Source organism: Buteo buteo, chromosome 13 (genome assembly GCF_964188355.1).
Source record: "Buteo buteo chromosome 13, bButBut1.hap1.1, whole genome shotgun sequence".
NCBI lineage: Eukaryota > Metazoa > Chordata > Aves > Accipitriformes > Accipitridae > Buteo > Buteo buteo.
Window position 1 is genome coordinate 19,457,611 of NC_134183.1, and position 20,191 is coordinate 19,477,801.

The 20,191-nt window shown below is 36.4% G+C and overlaps 1 protein-coding gene across 7 annotated transcripts in view; it reads right to left on the minus strand.

Annotated features, from left to right (window-relative positions):
* The window catches only part of LRRC28 (leucine rich repeat containing 28), a 60,781-nt gene that overhangs the window by 18,096 nt on the left and 22,494 nt on the right, over window positions 1-20,191 (minus strand). For all 7 annotated transcript variants that reach the window (XR_012652767.1, XM_075045017.1, XM_075045012.1 and 4 more), the window contains exons 6-7: window positions 8,153-8,359; window positions 1,578-1,680 (exon numbers count right to left, since the gene is read on the minus strand). Coding sequence is in view for 6 of the 7 variants with exons in the window: in XM_075045017.1 (XP_074901118.1) it covers window positions 1,578-1,680; window positions 8,153-8,359 (310 nt within the window). In the remaining variant the exon portion in view is untranslated. The remainder of the gene's footprint in view (window positions 1-1,577; window positions 1,681-8,152; window positions 8,360-20,191) is intronic.

Below are 20,191 nucleotides of genomic sequence, written 5' to 3' on the forward strand. Positions count from 1 at the left end.
GAGGGAAGGTGTTCTGAGATTTGGTTTTATTTCTCATTACCCTACTCTGGTTGATTTGTAATAAATTGAGTTAATTTTCCCAAAGCTGAGTCTGTTTTGCCCGTGATGGTAATTGGTGAGTGATCTCTCCTGTCTTTATCTCGACCCACAAGCTCTTTGTTATATTTTCTCTCCCCTGTCCAGCTGAGGAGGGGGAGTGATAGAACGGCTTTGGTGGGCACCTGGCATCCAGCCAGGGTCAACCCACCACAACTACTCTCCATCAGAGATACTAGCAGCTTGGCTCACCAGCAGTGTACATGTAATGACAGCAAAAAGAACTGGCAATGTCTTTACAAAAGGTCAGTGCAAAGATAAAATTATTTTGACTGAGTATAAAATAAGGACTTAAAACGTTAAAAAAAAATAAAGTCATGGTTGTTTAAAATGACCTGAAATAGGCAGGACAGTTGGACCAAACTTGTTGGAACACTTCCTGCACTGTCACTAGTGGTTTTGGTCACAATCAATACAGTTCAATTACCTTTAGGGTCAATTTAATGTCTGTGTTACATTTTACAATCAGTTCTGAAAGAACAAAGGCTAGAAATTATTTTTCTTGAAAAACAAAATTAGTAGAAGCTTGAGACTGCATACAGTTCAGCAGAATTATAATCCAATTCCAAGTATTTAAATATCATACAACCAGCTGACACGGGAATATTAGAAAAAACCTTAAAATGCCAAGACTCAGCATCTCACATATTGCAGTAAAGCACAGACTGTAGAGAGGGAATTTATATTTAATGCAAGATTTGCAGAGAGTGAGCATACCAGAAATTTATAATTAGATGGTAATGGGAACAATCCTCTTCTGATCAGTGTTACACCAGTAAGGCTCTGTTCACCAGTGGTGCTGATCCTAATTTATGCTAGTGTCAGTGCAGAAAGAATTAAGCTAGTGTCCTAGACAGACTACTTTTTTCTCACATCCTAACCACAAACATGACACAGCCTAGGATATTTTGAAAATCCACACATAAAAATATACCTGTCAATCCATAATTCCTAAAAAAAGTTACTTATTTTAGTTAGTAGGTACCAAGACCTACAAGAAGCTGATACTGGGATGTAAAATGAATGAAGGAGCTGCATGTGACATTCCAAGATATATGTTATGGCCCACAACTTACAGAAATGTGAGAACTTATGAACTAGATAGATGCTGCAACACATAAAAAAATATTTTGTTCATTCTTTAGCGCTGGAAATTCTATGAAGCCTACATTTTTGGCCAACCTTTAAATGCAGCGAGGATTCAGCTTTAGGCCTTACGTTATCATTCATTACAAATTCCTTCAGAATAACTGCACTGTCTGTCACAGCTTAATACTAAAACAATGAAAGTCAGCAATTAACACAGAGATTTATTACAAAAATAAAACAGAACTGGGAGCTGCAGTAATATCCTCAAAGTAACATCAGCTCTGAATCAATCACACACACACACACAAATCAGATATATCATACAGGAAGATACTTATGAGAAATTTTACAAAAAACAGGTATGCAAGACATTTGAATTAATTCATACCTACCCACTGCAACCAATGACTTTATTATACAAATAAGATGGGAGGCCTTTCAGATGAATATTGTTATCCACATAAACATATTGCAGCTCCCGAGAACGACCTAAATCTGGGTTTAGAAAACAAGAAAAGTCAGGGGGAGAAGGGATGACAGTGACAATTATAAGCAAAGCAATTCTCTTTAATTATAAATAAGCTAATCAGACTCAATGTAAGCAAACATAAATAGTACTTCTCAGTTGTAAAATTTCAGCCAATGGCTTTATTATGGATGAGCTGAAAAGCTGTTTAGAAAATAGCATTGAAAATTACTAAAACAAAACAAAAGCCTTTTCAGTAGCTCTGAAAATCCCATTATAAATAATTAATTTTAACATTGATAAACTCCAAAGTCAGTTTGAAGAATCAAAGGGACAACTGATTTCAAATCTACAGTGCATACTTCAAGTTCATAAGGTCAAACCTGCTTTCATTAACTGGCCTCATGTCACTGAAATCACAGCTTCACTATCTTTGGTAAAGTGGTAAAGACATAAACAAGAATGTGGTCTGTCCTAGGCTTTCTTTTCTCCAAGAGGAGATGTTTGATTACATTAGCCATAACCAAATACAAACAGTAATCATTCAGAAACAAGTCTGTGTGATGCGGTAATTTACAAAACACAAGAAAATATACAAGCATTAAACTGCAGAATATTCTACAACAAAAGTTGTGGCTACAAGTAAATGATCAATATATCTGAAGGTGTGCTGCTTACATTATTTCTGTTAAGATATTCATGGCTGGCAGTCAAAAGCAGCAAGTACAGCATGTTCAAGCAATACCTTCATGGACTAGAAATATATTAACATACCCCCAGATAGGAGCATATAGGTATGGAATATTATTTTGTTTAGAAAATTAAAGAGGAAAAATGGAGCAAAATTTAAAAAGGGAAAATTTAGTTTCTAGGAAGAATTCTTGGAAAAAAGAATTTTGCTTATCAGCAAGATCTAGTCAGTGGTAAAACCGTCCGCTATCAAAAGAAGTGGAAAACATGCTAATGTGACACATTTAAAGAGACAAACCAAATAGTGAGCTAAAAAGAATAGTCTAAAAAAGTTTTGAACTGGCAAGAAAGATGACATGTAGGATCATCTGGGTAGGCCATTTCATCTGTAGCTCTTATGTTGTTCAAGATACTGGGTTAGGAAAAGACATATGCGTTTAATACAAAGCACAAACTAAGCGAACAATGTTTGAAAGTCTCTCTGCTTGGGAAAGGATAGCTGCAACCCAGACGAATTGCATTATGAAAAAATAAAAAAATAAATCTGTATGCCTCCCAGCTTCTTAAATTTTTATGAGCATGTTATAGAAAATAAGCAAGATAAACAAGCATTTGGCTGAATCAGCCACTTTGCAAGATGGTACTAATATCGACTAATTCCAACTTCCCATCTTTATCAACTGCCAATTACCTTGGTTGGCATAAACATAAGGATACCCAGAGAAATTAGCATAGCTTTTGTCCCTTTTGTAATCATGGCCAAGAACAGAATAAAAATTAAAACAATTTCCATTATAGTTCTATTCATAAATTCTATTTGGAATAATGATCTCATCATTCCCTACTATGACTACAGGTAATACAGTCCCTTCTTTAGTATTGAATAGTTTTATTGTACACAAGAGCTCTGGACACCACTTAGTGCAGATAAAGTAAATGATATTTTGAGTGATCCCTCCCCAAACATTTGGCCATCTTAAAACATACTGAATGTCTTCCGCTGTCACCCACTTGAATGGCAGCTGTAAGCACCACAAACCTTAAAAGCTCACTCTGAGGAACAGCTTCAGAGGATGTCACATTATCAAATCTTTGATATAAAGAACAAGTGATGATACCAACAAAAAACAAATAGATTGCTTTTCTGAAATAAAAATGTTAACATAGAAAAACTGAGTTTTGGGTTTTTTTTCTTTTAATACAGACCCTTGCCCTGCCACAGTCTATGGAGGTTTCAGGGACCATAATCTGGACTTTGTCCAAACTGGAGTTACTGAACATCAGGGGACATGTTCAGCCATCACATGCTTCTTTGACCCTGTCCCAAAGACATTCTAGTTTGCAGAGTTATCTGCTGCATCCATCAACTGTCCTGCCGCAAGAAGCAAGTACAAATATCTCTGCTGACTGGTAGGCACTGCTGTGAGATGCTGCTGTACATAGTTATGAGCTAACACCTCAAAGATGATTTATTTTGGCTCAGTATTGCAGGGCTGAAAATAGTTTAGTAAAGTTCTGGGATATTTTTAGATGAAACAAAAACATTGTTATCATACAACGAATAAAAACATTGCAATACTGAGGCACTATAACATCATAAAATATTGTAAGGCTGGAAAAGAATCATCCAATAAAATTTAAAGCAGATAGTATGTGCAGGGCACACCTAACGCTTAGAGAATATTGCCTCATGTTGCAGAAGCCAATTACACTAAGAGGAGCAGAAAACTATGGGTTGCTGGCCTAGCTTGAATGTGCTACTGTTTAACTTATTAATTTAGAGAATGGAAGAAAATTTTTAAGAGAGGCTCATCTTGTTCAATTCTACACAGATGTATGCAAATGTGCTGAAAATCAGGCAAGTCAAAAAAAGCCCTAAAGCTGTTCTTTTCATATGCATTGAGGGGGGGAGTTAGGCTGCATCTCATCTCTTCCCTCTGTCTTTATCTTATGCTATGTTTAGATTCTAAGTTCTGAGTTGACTGCATTTCCTAGGTAATTAAAGCAAATTTTTGGATGTTAGACAAAATATCTCAGTGGGAAAAATTCAATAGCCAAAGCCAAATAGCCTGTAACTATAAATGTTCCTTTGATATAGTTTCTTTGCATTAAATAACTAAGCATCTTCTAGTCCCCAAAAGATTTTTTTTTCCAGTTTCAAACACTATCCATCAAGTTTAAATTTAAATAAATCACCACTTTAAAAAGCTCTTTGTAACACATCCACATTAATTTTTATGTCTTATATCAGTCAACAAATATTGTTAACAGTTCTCTAAAAAACATGCTTCTGAAGAACTTTGTAAAATAAGGAAGCTGTCCATCTTTGAAAAGGCTAAAGCTACAAAGAATGTTTTCATGTGGCTTTTGCAAGCACTGTACTGTGTCTAAAACATTTCCACTTTCCTCCTTCCAGGCTCCCAGATCAAAGACCTTTCTCCCAGAAATGACCAAATGCCATGAGTCCTGAACAAACCCCAATTCTATTTTTCCTTTTTTTCCCCTTTTTTCCCCCAATTTTTTTTTCTTTTTTCTCCTTTTTTTTTTCCTTAACCTCAGGGCCCTGGCATATGCATTCCACATGGCTGAAGATGGAACAAAAGCACTTGTGTGTCTGCACTGATGCTCTTTTAACCATACTGTGAGGGCAAGGACACAAAAGCAGCATATACCGAGGTAGAATAAGGCCTTTGTTTACTGTGCAGTGATAATTACTAGACCCATTTTCTAAACAAAAAGTGCACATAAACCCTCAATAAAGTGATATAACACTGAATATTTGCTGTCATAACATCCCCTGTACTGCCAGTACACTTGAGAATTTATGGCCAATTTAATTATATTTGTACTTTATTACATAAATCATTTTTACTTTTGCAATATCATCAGATTCAAATTTCTGCTTGCACTGGAATTTGTTTTCAGGCATTGGAGCATTTGTTAATGGTAAAATTTTAAAGCTAAATTTCTGTCAAGGGATAATTCATATTGTAAGTAGATTGACATAAAATGTTCAGTAGTTCCATCCCACTGTTCAAGAACAGAATTCCTAACCATTTATTAGGGCAGCAAGAAAGCTACCCTAACAATAACAGGACTGCCCAGGATGCAGTTTCCAGTTCAAGCTACACATACAATTTGGGCTTTTTTAAAAAATAAATTTATTAGGAAGGCCCAACGGCTTGGATCCATGCAGTCTTGTTTCTTTGGATATTAAACAGCTGGAAAATACTGGCATATCCAAGAATTAAGTATATTCTGCAGAACAAATGACTAATTCATTATTGTTTACCCATCTGCTTCTTTATATACCAGTTCTGAAAGTCACAAAGTCGGATCAGGTATTTTTATTGTATTTTGTAAAACTGGTTAATAGTGTTACACTTTTTTCCTACTACACATGTGCCCACAAACTTAAAAGAATGCACAGGACAAAAAACTACGTAGTACCCTTCCAGCAGTGCTGTGAAAGTACTGTGTGCTGCTAAAATACATCTTACACCTATCAATCTAGGAACAGGAAAATGCAGATTTCTGTAACACTTAACAAGAGGCTCTACTGGCAGCTACAAGGGACATACTTAGATGAGGAAGAATGGATTCCTTGGCATAGTAGATGTCAACCACCATATGGAATAAATGAAGTAAATCACACATTAAAAAGCATTAAGCAATATGTTCCAAACATATTTCTTCTAACATGGACATGTCTAATAAAAAGAGAAAAAACCCCACATTCTGTCAGGAGATGAATAAATTGTCTGGTTTTCAACTCAGCTCCCTAACTGAAAAAAAATCGTTTGACAACTCTTGCTTGAATATCACTTGTAGATATTTCTACAGTATCTTTTGCTGTTATTTAATGTCCTTACTCAGTCATTAACTAGTAAAGTGAAGTTGGATGTAAGAATACACACAAAACAACCATTAGCCAACATGTGCAGCTAGCAGAAATAATGCTACAATTATGCCTTAACTTCAGTAAAACTCCAAGAAAAATATTTTCCCATACGACAGATGGTAAATTTAATCTTTCTCTTTTTCAATGCACTAACTCTATCTTCTACTTAATTTCATCACATCTTGACCACTCTGAAGCCCTCTGATTCTTCTGAGGAAGGATTAAACATTTACATTTATACTGTGCTGCTTTTCCTCTGAACTCTAGGATTTATGATTCAGTTTCATATCCACAGATAGCAAATTATCTCCAAATGTTCACCAGTGAGTCACTATTAAGAACTACTGAACAAGGTCAATTGACAGTCTTTGATGTTTCCCGTTATTTTAAAAGTTCCTTTTGAATGTTTTGAATTTAAGTCTAAAAATAAAGAAAAAAGAAGGTGTGTCATTATATTAGAGATTTATTTCCTTCTTTTGAACTTAAAACACTTCTGCAGATCTACGGCTCATCCAGGTCATAGCTTGCTCACAGATAAGCTACTAGCGCAAAAGTAGCGAAAACTGTTATCCTTTAATATTTCACACCTCATCTTACAGAACAGCATCTTATTTTGGCAAAATTAAAAAGATTCAACTTCCTGTCTCATGAAATGGAGTTAGAAATATTTGCCAAAATAGGGGAAGTTATTTTGCTTGTTTTAGTTAGTACTGTGGAATCTGGATGATGCATCCTGGAACTCATTTTCTCATTTATATAATGACATATGTTGGAACATAACTAAAACACTATGTCTGGAGACATTATTTGCACTTACTTTCCAGTAATATAAACTAAGGTGCTAAGAAAATCAGAAAGATCATAAACTTCTTTAAAGACTAAATTGCTAGCACTGAAAAAATTAAGTTAAAGGCATACAATGTAATTAATTTAGAAATTATAATCTCGTTTTTAGCCACCTCAATTTTCAGCTTCTTTTCAATGTGATTATCATAACTTCATCTGCACCTAATTAACACTGAACTCTGATTGTATTCTAGAAAAACTATTAATGGCTATTCGAATGACATGACAGATCCTGCATGTGTGTCTGTATTTCAGCAGAGATTAGCCCCCGGCAGGGCTAAGAAGTAACAAACACAGGGAAGAGGACTTGCTTTTCACGAACAGAATACATAGTCCACACCTACTGACAACACAACTACTTCCCACAACAAACCACCACACACTGACTGCACCTCCTACTCCTGAAGGCCTGGTTCAACACTTCCAAACTCTGAAAGGGTTGAGAAGGCGGCAGATAAATTCTTTCCTGGGCTACTACTGTGGAAGTTTTGATGGATGCCTATACACAGCACAAACTAAACCTTTGCTAGATTTTGCAGTACTGACATTCCTAATCATGAAAAATAATTTATGTGGAGTCACTGGGATTCCACAGCAAGTTTTAGACACTAGCTGAAGAATCTTAGTTAAATCATCAGATCCAGCAAACAGAAACAGATCATTACCTGAAGTGGCAGAAGTCCGATTACATAGTACCGTATTTAAACACAACATCATTTAAACTTTTTTCCCCCTCAGTTAGCTAAAAATAAAGCAAATTTGATAGCTGACCTATGCTTTAAAAACAGACATGAAACCTCAACCTGCCTTTTTTTTTTTTGTTATCAACATATTTTCCAACAATATGATCACTGTGACAACTCCATAAACAGAGTTTGTAGAGACCACCAAAGAAAATCACTTGTTGTGGGTTTTTAGTTTCGGTTGGTTTTATTATTATTATTAGTTTGGTTTTGTTTGTTTGGGTTTTGTTTGTTTGTTTGTTTCCTTTTCTTTTGGGACAGAAGGTTTGTTTTCCTGTCTCTTCGCTGACCTATCCCCTGCCCAATGACGTGGTGACTCACCAAGTGGCAAAAATGCAAGGCGGTTTCCAGCCATGGAGAGCTCATTGAGGCTTGGTAGTTGGCACAGGTGGCGGGGAACATACCACAGGTGGTTTCGGTCTGCGGTCAAGTACTGCAGTGAAAGGCACATATGCAGCCTTTCAGGTAATGTTATCAAACGATTGGTTGAAATGTCCAGTGTTTGTAGCTCCCTCAGGTCTCCAACCTCTACAATCCAAACAGGAGGAATTGAGAATTATTAATATAACTATTTTCACAAACAAGACCAGAAAAATCTCACATAAATCAAAAACAAAGGTCAGTTAGCTGCGCTGTTTTTCTCTTAAGAACCTGTTCTGTCAATCCGTGTTGAGAATTGATACAAATAATCCCCATCATCATCTTATTTCAAATCTTTCTGATGACGAACAGTTATCAGTTAGGCAGTATGTTTAAACACAAGATCTTTCAAGATAGAGCATTCCTGAATTGTGACAATTACTACTGTCAACAATATCAAGCAGTTTCCTGGTCCTACATCAGAACTAGGAAAAAAAAAAAACAAAACCCAAAAAACCAAACAACAAACCCCAAACAAAACACATCACATAGCTTACTGTTATGGAGGGTGTTTTGCATGACCCCAAATTCATGCAAATTCAAATTAATTTAAAAAAAAAATAATTAAGGATGCAATGCTTATATCCACCTTACTTAAGATTCTCTTGCAACGAAACTTACAAATGCATGCATAACACTTCTTGCTTAGTGACAGTCTTTCACCAAGCATGCTTAGGAACAACAGCTCTGTCTTCATAATACAATTCAAAAGACCTAGTTTAAATTAGAAAAGAAATTTCTTAATAAACTTTAAGTTATATTGCTATGTTACATTGTAGGAAGATATTACAGTAAGCGCTAACCTATAGTTGTAATAATTAGTTACAGCTTCTAGAAATTCTTTTTTAACACTTTAAGCATTTTAAAAGTACATGTTGTGTTTTAAATAGTATTGTATAATTTTTTAATGTAGGTAACAAATGAAGTTCTTAAAAGTCTGCAAGATGTGATCACACAAGTAGCCTCCCTTGTACAACAGTGATTTTCCTTGTGTCTTGTCTGTGGGACCAGGATGCACTTCTTCAAGGACTGACTGAGAAATTTATTAAGCAGCTCTACAAGTTATCTCGTCGTTTATTTACTTATTTTTTTACAGTTACTCTAAAAATTGGATAACTCTATAAATTCTTTTCCCCAAACATGGAGAAACTGTAAACAGTTTTGCTTTGTTTTTAAATACTTTACAGCAATGGAACCAACTCATGAAGTGCTTGATGCCCCTTAATTCTTACTGCAGTTCTGAGCAGCTTGCAGAGCCAAATGTACTTTGCTCTCAGCTGAATGAAACCAGCTCTTGCATCTGATAGCTGCTAAAACAAGATTCACTAGGATTTTCTACAAAGAAAACAGCAGACAATCTACACAATTCACAATCCGCACAATTTACATCTCTATCACCCATATTTTTTAAAAAGATATAAATAGGGTAACACTGTTTAAGTTAAAGCTAAACAGATGCTGTTGTGCCCTTAAGCACTCTCTCTGCAGCAGGAGCTAGAAAATTTGCTATTCCCTGAGCTCTGAGGTAGCACCTTGTATACTACACCCAAAGAAGAAAACAAAACACTAGGTTAATTTCAAGCTGTCTTCTACACAATGGGGGAAAAAAATGCCAAATCTGAAGTTGACCTTGGGAAAAACTGCTATAAATGTTACTTTCAAGACTGAAAACATGAAATAAAGGGAAGTTATAATTCAGTATGAGATTTTCACAAAAGTACTAATTAAACAAAATGTGTGCACATATAAAAGGAGTTTCTGCTCACTACAAACAATCCCAGCATTAACTAAAATAAAGAATCAAAAACATAGTACATGCATCCTTTTATAAAATATTACTGACAGAAGCAGCTGCTATACACAGATGACCACATTCTTCAAATCTCTTAGTTTTGATGTCAACAGGAATCCTAAGCTTTATTTTAAAAGTCTTTGGTTTTTTTAACTATGAGATTGAAAATGAATGGCAAAAGCAAAATAATCACTACCAAATAGCAAAAGACTACTGTGCAAAAGAACTGCATTAGAACTCATTTTTAAAGAGTTTTATATTCATCACAAACAAAGCCATATGCTTGAAAACACTGACAGGAAAAGAGCCACCTACATTCAGCCAAACCACTGACCACATGCAGTCAATAATAGGCCTAGCTATTTTCATGCACTAACCTTTTTCTCTGCCACTAAAAACAGTTTTCTAATTCAGTTTAGGTCCAAAATCCCATAAATGTTACGGTTGGCAAAGCTGGCAGAGTTTCAAAGGCATTGCTAGAATGATATGTTTCAAATCTAAGAGGAAATAAAAGTATTCTCATTTTATCCTTCATCCAAGAAACACATACTTGCCCAAAACTTCATCCTCTCTACCTTACTCTTCCAATGCATACCAGATGTAAACATCCACTTTCAACATACAGTGCCATATGTTACAGAAACACCCATCGACCCATGATAAAGTTAAAAAGTAAACCAAACAAAGTGCCATCAGATTAAAAATATAACCCCCAGATTCCCCACTATAGTGTTGAGAGCTCATTTTGAAGAACGTGCTCAGACATTTACTAATGAAACTAAATTGGTTTCAGTCTTGTTAAAGCAAAGGAAAACAATAAAGAGGAATAACACAAAACATAAACAATCCATTAATAAGTTTTTCAAGCTTTTAGTTACTATATACTATTATCCATGCTTTAAAAACAAATACTGAAGGATGCCTTGGCTAAGAAACACAGTGAAAGACTTAAAAATCTCTCTCTTGCTATCACCTCATCAAGCACTAAGATACATATGAGAGGTGGACTTTGGAAATTTCAGGCAGACCCAGTAAAGAAAATGGCTATTCCCAAATAAAAAGAACTGACAAAGAAGGGACTTATATTCAGATTCCCACTCCCGTCCCTGAGGGTAAGAGAAAGACAAGCATCATACATCACCATTAAACCACACTGAGGAGTTCCAATTACATTTAAATGAAATTCATAAATGAATAATTTAAAATTTATATTAGTTCTAGGATTAACACTATCAAAATCAACATGGCAGAGCACTGAACCCCATTTTGATATCAGAAGCCAGAAAAAAAACCTCAGTAGCTTTGTTAATCAGAAAGACCTGAGTCCAGACGTGAAGTTCCTGTTGCTAGTTCTTTGGACCCAAGTGTTTCAGTCATGTCCATCTGCACAGATTACTGCCTTCACATATAGCTGGGCAATTCTGAAGCTTGGCCATATGGTACAAATGTGTTCATGGCATTGTACACACGAAGTGGCTGACAGACTGTAAATCCGCACACTACCTTACTTCACAGAAACTTAAGTGCAGGCTTATACACAGAGTCCTGCCTACAACCTCCTAAAGGTGGTTTCAGTGACAAGAGACATACACATAAATACTTGCCTGTATTGTAAAACTGCAAGCACTTGACTAATTAATTTATCTTTTTCATCCCTGATAAAGATTCAGAAGTGATTACTGTGGCTCCAAAAAGCAGCCTTTGCATTCATGGTAATAGCTTTCCCAACCCCTTGGAGAAAGGGACAAGTGAACTGTCATGACATGCATTTGTGTTTTCAAAAGGAAAACTGCCAAATACATTTCTCTCTCAACACAAAGAGAAAAGAAACATCAGCATACCTTCAAAAAACAAAAAAAGAAAAAAAGTGAAACCTTGAAAGATTTCAGGAAATTTCCAAAATTATTGACCTTCTAACAGATTGTATTTGTATAAACATACCTAGCATCAGGAAAAAGAAAAAAAATCTATTTCTGATTCAGATGGTTTAAATGCCAGTCTTTAATTCCCATGGCTTTACATGAAGGAAGAAAAAACATCTGGAAGTAAGCAGCCTATGCAACATATAATAATTGCCAAAGGCAATTCAAACTTCCTTAACCTTCTGGGGGTACAGGCCTCACCAGCTGCATAACTCGAAAATAACTAACAGTTTTCTTTACGTTTCAAGAGCAATCCCACCTTTCCCTGTTGGGCCATAACCCAAAATTTCATCCAAACATATATGAAACACATACACAATTGGATTTGAGTGTATGGAAGGCATGGATTTACTTTAAATCAAATGCTATCTGAGTCTTTCCATCCAAGTAAAGGAAAAAAGGGGACAGGAAAGGGCTACAGACCTACCTGCATGAGAGTGCACCTCAAAGCAGGATATTAAGAGAAAGCAGAGAACCTACAAGGAATGGAAAAAGGGACTGATCAGCAGAGAGAGCTGGCACTTAGAGGTCACACCACAGAACTTAAATGAAAACTGCCAGTAGGCCAGGAAAATGGGAACTCACAGTCAAACAAAAAGTTTCTCAACAAGAAATAAAGAGCAAGAAATGAAGAACTGGTGTCAACAAGGCGTAGAAATTAGGAGGACAGACCAAATATTAAATTAGTTTTTTGCATCATTTTTTCCTGTAAGAATAATGCTGTGTATGAGGACAGAGACAGAATACCTCATGGGAACAAGGACAAAGCACTGAAAATTACCACATCCATTACTAAAATGAAATGAGGCTGCTTTAAAAATTTCCATCCCAGAACACTGAAAAAATGGGTTATCTATCAAAATTGCAAGCTCAGGCACAAAGATTCTCAATGAATAAGACTTTTTCTGGGATAGCAGCCTAGGGTTGGAGAAGAAATGTGGAACCTGTGTTCAGAAAAGCCCTGTTAACATGAACTTGGCACTCTTCAGTATCTTGTAACAATTGTTCTAAGGGGAAGAAGCAACCAAGAGTAACCAATGACTGGAACATAAATAGGAAGCTGAAGGAAAACGCAACCCAAATCTCTCCAAATGTAAATCATGTTATACTGGCTTATCTTTCTTCAATGACATATTTTGGTTAATGGTAACATATGAGTATCACATCTCATGGCAAACTATTGGGCTAGAGAAAACATTACTAGTGGTGTTCCTCAAGGGTCTACTTTGTTTAGAATTTCTATTTTCTACCTTGGTTAAAAACCCCCTAAGTTTTAGTTTGCTGCTGACACAAGCATTTAAAGTATTGCTAATATGACAGAGAACCAAATTATCATACAGGAAGAAGAGCAAGAACTTTTAGACTGAAGTGACCACAATGGAATGAGAAATAACAGAAAATAAGGATGATAAGAAGGTGCTGCAAGTCAGGCCTCTGCTTGAAACAATGAAGGAAGAGAAGGATCAGCTATACTGGTTCACCACCTAAGGATAATGAGCCACCAGTGAAAACAACTAATACAACTTCTATATATAGCCAGCACTGTATTAGGAACAGGAAAGTATGTTAATATACTTTAGTATTGTAGGCAATAATGATGATCTTGCTATTATCCTACAAACATTTACATCTACCACCCTGCTACCAAAGGGTTCTAACATGGAGGCGATCCTCTCCCTTGCCTGTCATCCACTCTGCAATGCCAGCAGCATGTCACTGTTTAAGGCTGCAACATGCTGTACTAAAAATCTTTCCTATATAACATGGAGTAATGTTTTCCAGCTTGTGGTACCCAGAGGGACATATTCCTATGAATCCTTACAGAATCAAGTGCTGTGATGACTGGCTGTGATTGTGAAGCACTGGACTTTATGCACCCAGTGATCCCTCTCTATACTGGGGTCTAAAAAGGACCTTAGTTGCTTCAGGAAAAGAACAGAAGGTGCTAAAAGTGGCTACCGTACTTCACCCCTGAAATAACGTTTTAATCAACTTCCATGAATCTGAGTACAAGATACATTTTCCTATTAGAGCTATAAAACCATGCAACAGTGAGTAAAAGGTGTTTGAAGTCTTTCATACTTACAGAGCTTATCACCTGTCCCATTAGAAAAAAATGCAAGCCTCTATACATGCCTGTGAATTTGAACTGTAATACTATTATCAGTTAAAACTGTAATGGACAGGAAATCTAAGTTTAAATCACTGAAAGCTTGATAGAAAAGATCTCCTTTAGATCTGCTCCGGGATGTCTCAGGAGACTTAAATAGATTTTAAGATGGTTAAAACAAATTAAATATCCTATTATATGTTACGTTACATTTACTGTCCTATCACGCAGCTCACGTTTCATAGCCTATAAAAATTAAATTTTCTAGCACAAATTGGCGATAGACCTGTGCCATCTTCAAATAAAGTTTGACCATAACTGAAAATTGGCATCATTAGATTTAAGGACAAAGAAAGGGGGAGGCAAATTGAATGACATTTACATTTTGACACCGCTGTATGCAGATCTGTTACTGTATTGTTAGTGAAAGAGCTTGAAAAATGTTCTGTTTCTCAAGCCTAACACACCTGAAGATGATTCTTTCCTTGTATTTTTCCCATGAAGGCTAACATTTGCTCAATATTTAAAGACAAAAAAAAAAAAAGGACTGGAAGAGACATTTTGATACTGCAGCAACTATTTTATGAATAACCTGTTTTAAAATAAGGTGCTGAATACGAGTTCAAACCCATAAAAACTCTATGAAAAAAGGCCTCTATCCCAGCTGATCAATCTTGAATCTATTACTTTTAACCATACTTATGGTTGCATTTCACACATCCTGGCTGGAAAGAACAGGGAAAAAGATTTTTCTGGGGTAAAGTGACACCTCAAAAATGTTCCCAATTCTCAGTTTCACCTACTTCAGCCATAAACTATATTGACTCTTCTCCAAAACATTTAAGCAGCAGATAAAACTCAAAACCAAGTGAAAAATACATACTTCTATTGAACATACCCAAATAGCATCTGTTTTTCCTCAACCTTTCTAAATGCCACAAGCCAATTTAGTAACAAATCTTACTTATTTTGTACCATCATTCACAAGCAAAGGTGAGGAAAAGTGGCCTTCTAAAGTCCAAACTTGCTAAACAGTAATTTTAGTTCAGCGAAAAGCAGCTGAAAACAGACATCAGGCATGAGGGTCTCATTAAGGCAAACTCATGTAAAAAGTCAGTGGTTCCCCATCTTTTACCATAATTAAGCTTAAATTAACAAAACTGGCAGCCTTGTGCATTTTATGGGTCCAGCACTCCGTGCTTTTCTCAGCATCAGCACTGAAGCACCAGACAGAAAGCGCAGATCCAGAGTGGTTATCAGGTTATGCTCCATATTTCCCCCCAGTGCAGGTTTGGAATTCCATTTTCTTCCATAATTTGATAGTCTGAGAACAGTTAGAACAAATCAATTATAAAAAATACCAGGAATTAACATACACAAGAAAAGTGGAAAAGGTGGGTGAAGGGGCAAAAAGGATAAGGGGCGGGGGGGGGGGGGGGGGGGAGAAGTTTATGCACAAAGGAAACTCAAGGCCCTGAAACGATCAGGTTTGCTGTTGTTTGGTTTTGGTTTTTTTTTGTTTGGGCTTTTTTTTTCTTTAAAAGACAACCTATCCTTTCATTTTGTTCCAGTGTACTTCACCTAGTACTTGACTGCCCCACAGCAAAGTACTACTGCTACACAAATATGTAATAGATGTGAAATTAACGTATTAATATTATTCTATGGTTTTATTAAACAATATCCCAAATTGTGGACAGAGGAGCCAAAATGAAGTGTGAAGAGACAGAATCGTACTTTGTCAAGTATATTGCATGAAAAATTCTGCTATCACCTTACAGAAAAGTCTCTTATTTAGGAAGTGATATAGTTTTGCTGTTGTCTTTCCTTTGAGGAGCAGCCGTTTTCCTTTTTCTGGGTGTTCCTGGGTGGTATGAACATAAACAAATGTGAATGAATAAAGCCTAAGACCTATTACATTTTTCTTGTTTTGTTTATGTCTTACAATCTTTACTGCTGCACATCTACAGTTCACTGTGCACTAATATCACTACATGGTAAGAGGGGGAAAAGCCTTCCAGAAAAACATTGTGAGTAAAATAAAGAGCTAATAATTTGAACTCAAGATGTCATCCAGAGATGGCTACTTAAGTACCCTGCTTTGATTAAATACAAACCAGTAGTCACCGAAAACGAAGGCAAACAAAATGAGCACCCTAAAGAGGTATCAAAGATGGCTCAGTGCCTTGGTTTAACCCCAGCCAGCAACTAAGCACCACACAGCCACTCACTCACTCCCCCCCTACCCTGTCGGATGGGGGAGAAAATCGTGAAAAGAAGTAAAACTCAAGGGTTGAGATAAGAACAGTTTAATAGAATATAAAAAGAAGAAACTAATAACGATAACACTAATAAAGTGACAGCAGTAATGATAAAAGGATTGGAATGTACAAATGATGCGCAGTGCAATTGCTCACCACCTGCTGATCGATGACCAGTTAGCCCCTGAGCAGTGATACCCCCGTCCCCATTCCCCCCAGTTTATCTACTAGATGTGACATCACATGGTATGGAATACACTGTTGGCCAGTTTGGGTCAGCTGCCCTGGCTGTGTCCTGTGCCAATTTCTTGTGCCCCTCCAGCTTTCTCACTGACTGGGCATGAGAAGCTGAAAAATCCTTGACTTTAGACTAAACACTACTTAGCAACAACTGAAAACATCAGTGTTATCAACATTCTTCTCATACTGAACTCAAAACATAGCACTGCACCAGCTGCTAGGAAGACAATTAACTCTATTCCAGCTGAAACCAGGACACTCAGGAAGCCACAGAGACAGGGCCAGTCCTGGCTATAAATTCTCAGGCAGCTTTTTCCTTTCTTCTTCTTCAAAGGAAAAACTTCAGATCAACACAATGGACTGGTCTCTCTGACAAATATAGATTAGTAGCTCCTAACTTGTTACTACACTAGTGTCTAAATAATCCAAGCAAAGACCTATCTGTTGCGACTGTTGCTATCAACGGTTTCCAACCAACTGGAAACAGACACATCTTTCTTCCTCTTCTTGAGGTTGGTGGGTTTGGTTTTTTTTTCCTTCCTCACCAAGAATTAACTAAATGCATAACAAATGCAGTAGGTCCAGGTTAGATTTTCATCTTTCAGTGGAAAAGTATTATGCTATATCAAGCCAAATTACGCTTACTTATATTACTATTGGGAGATATGAAAGAACCCTCTTCCCTGAAGGTAAACTCTGTCCCCATAACAAAAAAATGCAACTACAAATTTGAGTGGGGTGAGGGAAAGAAAAAGAATCAAAGGAAGCTCTTCAGTTTGGAACCACTCTTAGGGCAGTGGAGTCACCATATCTGTTTTTGAAAGGAATGCTAACAGATGGGATTGTCTTAACTGAAGTCCTATGAAAATAAGAATTCTTCCAGGCCACTGGAAGTTACTACAAATTGCAACAGTAGTTACAAGGGAGGGACTGGCTAAACATTCACAGGAGGTATTCCCACTATAATAGAGGTGCATCTTTCTTAAATATAAACTATGGATTCTGATGCCCTTTACTAGCAGCATTAACAGGAGCTTCTCTTGCTCCTCCTCACTTGCCCAGCTCATTTGTGCTGATCAGTGTGTGGCCTCCCACGAGACTCGCTAATTCAGTGGTTGAGGAGGACAGGCAGGCGCTACTATAATGATGTGGTTACTACTGAGAAAATGGCATGGACCAACTACTAACAGTTTCTAACTAAGATTATCACCAAAAAAGAAGACATCTGACTTCAAACAACACTAGCAATGTTCTGATTTTCAAAATGCTGAGAGCAACTGCAAGCCTTATCTTAATCAGTGGAAGATACTGCTGTTTAGTGTTTCAAATCAGCACAAAAGTCGACAAGTAAGGCTTGTAATTATACTCCCCCCCCCCCCCATCATTCCAAATTGCATTCCTTTAGCAACACAAGTAAGTAGTCTTAGTCCATAAAGCTCTCAAACATTAAATAATTACCAACTGGAGTATACTTGCAGTTGCTCAGTATCAAAGCCTTCCATAAAGAATGACAATTTAATGCAGATTTCGACAATGCTAAGTTAAACACCAGTCTTTATTTTAAATACCACTGTGATAAAGTTAAGATAACTGAAATACAGGTATCAAACTCTGTGTGTGACATGAACCACAGGAAAGTTAGTCTCACATAATACCTCCAGTTCTACACATTTTCTTTAAAAGCTTTTTCCATTTAGATTTGGTGTTAGTAAACAATGCATTTTATTTTGCCTCAATTTATTTAATAGACTAGCTGAGTAAAAACAAGGATGTCAATAACAAGTAGTATTTTAACTCTCTCACAATGGTATGTATAAAAAAAATTATATTTGGCCAGAAAGGTCAAAATGGAAATCAATACATTCTAAAATTCTTCTGTTGCACAGCACTAACAATTTGTGTTTGTTCACTTTCAAAGACTGAATGACATTGTTCTCCAAGCTTCCCTGAGCACTCAAGTCCTACTAGTAAATTCCATTTGCTTAATGCACAAGTAAAATCAACTACCCGTTAATATAGCTAATCACTGTACATAAGTTACAGAAAGCTTAGGGAAAGGGAAAAAAAAAACCAACAAAGGAACCAAAGAGACAAAAGTACATTCATAGATAACTTTATAAATAAAGACTTAAGGGGAAAACAAGTTAACTTTTAACACCCAATCCTAAAAATTTAAAAAAACTAAACTTCAAGAGCAAATTTTTTCTTGTCACAAATGTTAATTTGGTGCAACAAAAAAGAATCTCAAAAATTTCGAATTAGTGAGAGGTTGTACATGAAAAATGAGTAGCAAATTACTTTACTTTAGTCAACGGGTAATTTTCTTCCAAAAACTAAATAGCTGAATAGGCTTTATGAAATAACAACTACTCAATTTCATGAACAAGTATGCAATAAGTTTGCAGCCATGTGCTGGCATAGCAAATACACACTGTTTAACTTTCACCAACGTTGTTATGGTGGTGCAGTATACAATAAACTGCAGTTTTCAGCATTTTTTTTAATTTTAAAACAGTGTCAGTAAAGGCAGCAAGCATGGACATAACCCTCCTGAAAAGCTGGTTTTGCTTGTATGGCTTACTTAGTCTTTGCTTAGGACCTTCCTGAAATAAGTCAGTGCAGCAAAACAAAGTTAAAGCCCTTTGGCAGTACAACATTCTGAAATCAGTAAGGCATTCCTAATGTAAACCTTGAATTTGCAAAGCAGTTACTACTACCATTTCCTTTTTCACACATTTACAAACCGATGAAAAATTTCAGAGAAAAAAGACCCACAGTTTAATATCTGTTCAAAGCCGAGGTTCTTTGAAACCCTGACTAAACGCTATTGAACAGATTGTCTGCATTAAAGAAGTTTTCATACTGCAGAAACACAAACACTATTTGTATATGAAACACATCTTTCTGAGCATACATCCAACTCTCCATCTTGGAGGTTTAGTCTCAGCCTTGTCAATACACATCTGTCTTCACCCATGTGAACAGCTATTGGCAAATGTTTATGAGAGAGACCCTGAGCATCTTAAAAACCCCTTTAAGTTCAGTTTTGCTTTTGGGTAACAGTTCTAAAAAGAAAGACTTTTATAAGTATTTTAACGAGCATCTGTTCTGAAGTTTCACAAGTGAACTTCATATACATCATATGTGCCTTGAACCAGGCAATCAGTAAAGTCAGATCTTTATTATCAGAATGATCAGAAGAATTCAGTGCTGACAGATGACATACAAACCAATTTTTTCTGAAACTCCTTTAGTTAGGAAGCTAGTCTGGTATTAGGCACTATATGACGACTCAAGTTCAGTTTAATTTCTTGGAATATGTTAACTCTCAAGAACAAGTGATGATTTTTATAAAAACAGACAGTCAAAGGGAAAAGACTTACTAGAAGTCCCATATTCTTCTTCTCATAAAGACAGGCTAATACATGCATTGCGCAAGAAGGAGAATCCGCCTCATGACAGCCCCAAGCTATGTTGCTCAGAACGTGACTGTTGCCAGCCATAACATGGAAAAACCCTTGTATCAAATTCCAAAGAAGAGGCTTTACTGGGCTCAGTAGAGGATTCAGCATGTTGAGCGAAGAAGTTCCAAAAGGAGGGGCATGACACCTTAAA